Consider the following 7500-nt stretch of genomic DNA (forward strand, 5'->3'; position numbering starts at 1 on the left):
ATAATATAAAGTAGAGCATGATTTTACTCTGTTTTCTTTTTAAGAAAAATCTAATCAGAGCTTTGAGAAAAACTTTGCATTTCCTTTCAGAACCTGTTGTCTATTAGTACTAAACTGCAATGTTTATATTCAATTGTTATTTTCACTTGCCTTTACAAAGGCAGTTTAATGTATTCTCAGACAAAATAGAAATTGGTTATAAATTTTTAGGACTCTGACTTAGTGGAGTCAGTAGGAATATTATAGCATTCCACTGGTATGATATTTCCTATAAATATACTGAAAGGAGAAAAGGGCTATTCTGAAACCTGCATTTATTTAAAGTAACCTGTAAAATAGCCTAATTCTGCAACTTTGGTAGGCATTTAAATCCCTTGATGGAGAAAACAAAATATTTCAAAACAAAATAAAAATTATCTTCCTAATAATTGCTATCTATAAAAAAGAGAAACAATTCCAAAACAATACAGGACCTATTCAAAGTGCTGTGTCTAGCTCTTTTAAAAGACTATTCTTGAAAACAATGCCTAAAACATAAGATATTACTTAGAGTATATATATATACTCTAAGATAATTTTCTAAAGGCTGTTATTATTTAAAATAATGATTCTATTAAATTTTACTCTAGTGTGGGCATTTGCTTCAACTCATAGATGCATTCCTTCTCATCATATACTAACTTAAAAATGTAAGTGATATATCACTTAACATGAAACAATTTTCAATAATACTTTATTATATTTTCATTTGAATGATCTTTTAATGTTTAGTGTAAATACCATCCAGAGTTTTAAAGGAATAACCTATATTTAAAACAAGTATAATCTTATTTTCAAAAAAGGTACACTCATTCTGGCCTAATATAAGCATTTGCTTTGAAAGCTGTCTGTTCTCTGTCACAGTTTCCACAGACTTGAATCAGTGAAAAATGGAATGGCTATTTTTTGGCTGAAAAGAATATTTCATTGACAAATGAAATCGGGAAAAATGAATCTGTCATAGAAAAAGAATAATCGGGTACTTAAAAGTGTACCTATGTTGGGCAGTTGTTTACTTTTCTAGATTTAAAGAGAACAACTGTATTTTATGAGACGCTGGCAGAAAACAAAAAGTGCTCTTTAATGTTAGTGAAAGACGCATATGCAAAATAACTTGAAATGAATTTTCAAGAAAAGTAACATAAATAAATGGTTATAGTGTTTACATGGCTCACCATCTCTGAGCAAATTTCAGCTAATTAATAGCTAATCTTTGCAGCTATCACAGGCAAGCATCTGTGTTGTGAAAAGTCCTTGTGGTGCTTTTCACCTTAGCACAGACCTGGAAGAAATTCATTGTATAAGCAAGTATCAAGTAATGTGGCCCTCTGGTGGAAAACGAAGTATCGCGTCCTGCAGCACAATGTTAGAGAGTAAACTAGAGGCTATAAAATATTTGTTACAAAGCTTTACAGAACCTTCCGAAAATCACCCTGTGAACTTAATTAATAGCCTGACACCTGAAGGGCACTCTGGAGCTGGGATGACGTAAGTCATATGAAAATCCTATCTTTACTCAGCCTTCCATCAGGTTCCAAATAATAATAAATTCTCAGCATCCTTTAGCTTAACACAACATGCTCAATTTTGCTATGAATACATTTTTCACATTCAAAAAAACAGGCTTATTTGTTTTAAGGAATCACTGAGGAAAACAAAACTTACCTGCTGTTGTTGCAGATGCAGCAGTTCTACTGTGCTTACTTCAGAGCTGGTGTCACCACTTGATCTTCCATCTCTGCTGCCAGCATCTAATTGGCTGCTTAGAGTGCTCATTCCATTTTGATTCATTGAACTGTTGCTTATTGTCTCTGTCGCAGATTCCTGCATCATGACTTAATACCTAAAAGTGATTAAGAAGTATCAATTAACACACGTTACACCTTCACACTTCCATTATCAAGATGTCCCTCTCTGCCAATTACAGGGACAGCATCTTTAGGAGGGAAAAAAAAAAAAAAAAAAAAAAAAAAAAAAAAGGCTTGAATAGTCATTTACCAAGAAAAGCAATACAAATTCAGCTCTCATCCAGATACTAATCACTGAAATTATGGTTTCTATAAGCAATTTTGTGTGGTTACATTTAACAGCCAAAGTAACACACCATGCATATAGCATGGTCAATAGCATTTATGAACAACCACATTTTAAAGTCTACCTATAAAACCAGTTTAAATGAAGGCACGATTGCACACTCTGGTCTATGTTTCCTATTATCTACCTTTGACAACCATGGATGACTATACAGCCTTATTTTAAATATTCACTATCTTGATTCTGTCAGAATTTTACAGCACATCTTATGCAAGGCTGTTGTTTAATGATGCACAGCTAATCATACAAAATTAAAATTTTGTAAGGGTGTTACAAATCATATGGTATCAACCAATGATAAATAGTATAATGGGTTTCTTTTTTGTGACTAAATAAAATTTTGCCTTGGAGGCATTTTAAGAAAAAGCTCCTGCTGCAAACACGTCAGATATTGCCTATTTTTTTAATCAAACAGCTCATATTCATTTATTTTTCTGACATTTAAAACATTTAATACTGTCCTTCCTGGGAAGTAATTAAGCTTATGCATGAGCAGCAATCAAACTGTTCACTTGAAGATGACTTAAAACTCAATTTTAACATAGGCAAATAAATGAAAGATATAAAATTAATTTTCCAGGCATGTATTAGATATGAAAGCTGGAAATAAAATCTATCAAGAATATCACTAATGATTGTGCTAAAAACAGCATAAATTATGCATATTACCTTCTCTACAGTAATAAATGTTTTATCATTTTCACTGCATAAATATACTGTACTTTCAGGATAGCAATGAGATGTCCTGCCAAGATCAGTGGAAATCCTTGCAGTAAATAAAGAACCAATGTGCTCTTACAAACCAGAATTTCACAGTACATCCTGAATCTGTGGTTTAGGAAGATCAGTTTTGGCTCTCAACGATATCTGAGTCTTACGCCATAAACTAATAGATGCACTTCTCTGCTGTACTTCTACGGACAGAATTTCAGAAACAACCAGGCTGTGCTGTGACTTTAACAGTACTGCTGGGCAGACAGTGGACTTAGCCTAAAGTAAAGAAGGACATTAAACTTATCACTCAAGCTGATTTTTTGTCACTCTATGATTTCACTGTTTTAAACCTGGTCATATTTTAGGACTTTTGTCAATTTAAAAATCTCTGGCCATTGATTATAAAGCAAATATAAGCTTAAAATCTTTTCATGTCATAGACAAATCCTATTCCTCAGATTCCTAGAAAATGTGGCCGTGGACACACAGAGAGATACATACAAACACAGATACATATCCAACAGAGATTTCCTGCATACTAATATTATAACGACTGAAATGAATGCTTAGAGTTTAATAGTTTTAAAAGGTATCTTCATCAAAACTTAAATTATCATATTTCTACAACGCTAAAAAATCAATTTAAAAATACTTGCTGATTTATAAAAGATCATCAGTAGCTGGGCTAGCAAAGCAAGTTAATATAACAAAACTGTGTATACATACACAACTGGAAGCTGTCCTTACTTTTTTTTTTTAAGCAACAACAAGAAGAAAATTCCACAATCATAAAAGAAGCAATTGCTCTAACTATAGTAAACACCTTCTGAGCCAAATGTGTTTATGAACAAATAGGCTTTGGTAAACATCTTATTGAACATTAACAAAGAAAAATCATACAAATGAAAACTGATACACAGTGATGGATTTTATAAGAAAAAAAACAAAGCTAATACTCTTTTCTGAGATTAGGCAGCTAATAAGTATTCAAATTAGGCATAAATTTTACATGCACAATGTTTAAAATATTCAGAGAAAAGGTCTGATTGCCTTTACTAGTTATATGAAAATTATAATTTGGGTCCTCCCTAACTGTAGAAACAGACAGACATAACTTTTATATACTGCACTTAAATTTTACTTTTGACAATACATCTGCAGTGTATATGTATGTGCCTGTTTTTACCTCATCATCCAAAATTTTTTGAAATACTTATTTTCTCTGGGTAGGGTCTGCAACACAAAGAATACAACTTAAAATAACTATTTTCAAATGTACCTGACAGGTGCAGTATTTAAAACTAACCTTTGGGTAGTTAATGTCAGGACCAATTGAATGAATTAAAGAATTCTGCATGTATTACTGTGTTATAATCAAAGCCATCAAATAATTAAAAATAACCAACAGAGAGGCATGTGTCTAAATCTTTATTACAGTTATGAAGAAAGACCTATATAACTTCCAATTCCTATTAACCAGAGGATTTTATTATCCCTTGTGGAATTTTTGACTTTATAAAACCCTAGAGTATAAACTGTGATTTACATTTTAAGTTCAATCATCTAAGAGTTAGAAAAATCATACTTAGGGAAAACAATATCAGTGATATTACGTTTTTTCTTTACAAAACAGGAGCACCTGACCCAAGATTAATATGCCAAAAGAAGGGCCGCTGTGTAATTAGATGATTACAATGTTTATTGCACCTGAAGAAGAAAACCTGGCGTATGTCCACTATAAAGGACATACCTTGAAGGATAATAAAGATGCTTTCCAGTATTTACGAAGTTTCTCCCAGTGAAACCTCTACACCTATTTTCCACTAGAGGAAATATTTCCCGCACAATGTGAGGTGCTGTTTACCTTTTAAAGTATATTTTAAATAATTACAAATTCAGTGTATTCTTTCAAAGTAGATGTGCTTGTGATCCCAAACATATCAAACTAAATTATTCATTCTTCTCAATCCTATCACAAACATTTTACAAAAATCAGTGAAAATAATTTCCAGATCATTAAAGGGAAAGGTGAGGTTGGGAGTCGCTGTTTTAATGTTTGTCTGAACTGTCAGTTAAACCTTTAAATCTTTCATCATGCACAACTTTTCATTCGGCCACATCAGAAAACAGCTCTTCTGATCCTGCACTCAAATGATACACCACTTCTCTTCTCCCCTGCATTAAGTTTTCCTTTCCTTCCTTTCCCTTTCTCCTTTTATTTTTTTTTTAAGCAAGTCACTGTACAGATACTTATTCTCTACACCACTTCCCTTTTGAAACATTAAACTGACACTGGAACTGACTGCACAAGATTGCATTTTCTCTTCCTAAACAACTTGAATTGAAAGGTTACTTAGTGTAACAATATTTACTTGCAGAATTGTGTTGTTACCAAGGGTATAATGGATGGTGGCTATGCAGGTTTACGCAAGAATGAGTGAAGCATGAGGCATTAGCCATGTGTTTGACATGTTTCAAATTGCTATAATCCAGCATTAAACACACCCAGCAATTCATGCCATTTCTTGCAGCCATAATCTTGAATAAAGCGTGCACAACCACTTATTATATAAATTAGTATATGACTCCCTGTTATAGTCACAACAGTGCTTTTGTGTTTATTTTGCATCAAGATGTAGTCTTTTATTTGTACAAATAGCAGGATATAAAGACATAGCTCAATTAGACCTCCTTACTTTATGATAGGGTAGTACTGAATGCTAGACTTGTTGGATTTATTTTTTCCTCTTAGAGTTATAGGTTCCATTGGCATAAAACGGTACCATGTGAGATAGACACTTGCCAGGGCGATAACAGAAACCTGCTCATATCCTCTCCCATATTCACTATGATGTCCAAAAGTTTGAAACTTGACCTGAGCAAGTACAGTTGGCTATGTTATCTAAACCACCACCAGGGACACTACTGGTCCTCGCTGCTCGCTCAACCTCTTTTCTCTGGTATTCTCTTCCACCTTTTCTCTTTCCCTCTTTCTCTCATCTGCCCTACCTTTCTCCTTCCTTTCTTCCACTCCTTGCCCCCTTTTATGTATACGTATGTGTGTGTGTGTGTGTGTGTGTGTATGGATATATAGATGACAGACACATCTAACTATACACATCAAGGATGGGCTAAAATAACTTCTTCTCCCCTCCCTCATTATCACCTATCTACATAAATGGACACTCCATTTTATAATCGTGGTGCCTTATTATTAACCTCATTTCTTAGGCACCCATGTAATCAAAACAAATGGATGAAAAAAATTGACTTCCTAAAAAACTAAAAATAAATAACAGTACATATAAAAAGTTTTTAACTATTTATTTCTGTGAACTTCTCTTAAACAAAATTATTTACAGTGACATTAAAAGACATTTTATGTCCTGTATCTGGTTTCTTTCAATGTCTAATTTATTCAATCAAAGAAATACATTTAATCCAAAGGATTGTGAATATGACAATTAAAGAAAAGTATACTATAAGATTAAAAAGTAATCATATATTCTTAAATAATTCTTCACTTAATCATCCTAGGTCTTTATTATGAAATATTATTCAATGTTTTCACACAGATTCACACAAGAAAGGGTTAAGTATAAAGAAAATCTACATATATAACAAGAAATCACATACATTTACCTCAAAATGAGAGCTAAATTCTGATTTTAAAAACTTGACTGTGATATAAAACTTCTGAAGGAAACTAGCATTTAAATAATGATAACTTCTGTGCTCTGGTGGAATTAATTCATCATGGACACCATGCACAGTGCATCTGAAATCTAGTACTGCTTTGCTAAAAGTCTTTAATGCTAAGATTGCCTAATAAATCAAAATGCCAAATATGAAGGACATAGCTGAATGTGTAAGACAAAAAAGGAACAATCACGTGAATAGTCTTAGTTTTTAAAAACTGAAATAGGATGTCTTTTAAAACATGATTTGGAGAAGGATATCTATTGTTAGAGCGAGTGATACTATGTATTATAATAAGCAATATGATATTAAGTAAATGAAAATTAAGTTGTGTATAAAGTATTTGCCACTGCTTTTCACTTGTTTTAACCACATGCCTAAAATACTATTCACAAATTAAGGTCACCTTCTCGGAGGGGAAAAAACCCTTTAATTAGTAAGAATTCAAATTTTCATTCAAAATGTTACTATTCCAAACACTCAGAGTTGTAGGATATTTCAATACGGTGTTTTTAAAAAATAATGATCATGACTACCTTTAGCAAACAAAGTACTGTTAGATCTTCAAGAATGACAAACACCTAAGAAACATAAGAGCAGAACAAATAAAAATCTTATCTTTCACTTCAATCAGCTATTAATTAATTCAGCAACTCAGTATGTTATGCTTTGCTCTAGGATTATAATTAGACTAAGATTTAAAGCACAAGCAACAAAAACCAAAAATTTCATTATGAAAATAATATAAAATACTAAAATTAAGCGTTTAATCTCTATGCTCTTTCATTTAAATATAGTACAACAGCAAATCTCAAAGAATGGTAGCTACACAGATGTATTTTACTGCAACATTATGCTTCTGCATCTTTGTAGGTCAATAATTCCTACACACAAGTATAATTGGAAGGAATTTGATAATTCTTGTGAGTCTGATGAACTAATTATTTCCATTTA

The 7500-nt window shown here is 32.3% G+C and overlaps 1 protein-coding gene across 16 annotated transcripts in view; it reads right to left on the minus strand.

Annotated features, from left to right (window-relative positions):
• Positions 1-7500, minus strand: part of FOXP2 (forkhead box P2) — a 555422-nt gene that overhangs the window by 252399 nt on the left and 295523 nt on the right. For 13 of the 16 annotated variants that reach the window (XM_021078421.1, XM_021078435.1, XM_021078432.1 and 10 more), the window contains one exon: positions 1705-1882. In XM_021078421.1, the coding sequence (XP_020934080.1) occupies positions 1705-1872 (168 nt within the window). In that variant the 5' untranslated portion in view covers positions 1873-1882. 16 annotated transcript variants of the gene reach the window in all.

The sequence above is a fragment of the Sus scrofa genome, chromosome 18 (genome assembly GCF_000003025.6).
Source record: "Sus scrofa isolate TJ Tabasco breed Duroc chromosome 18, Sscrofa11.1, whole genome shotgun sequence".
Taxonomy (NCBI): Eukaryota; Metazoa; Chordata; class Mammalia; order Artiodactyla; family Suidae; genus Sus; species Sus scrofa.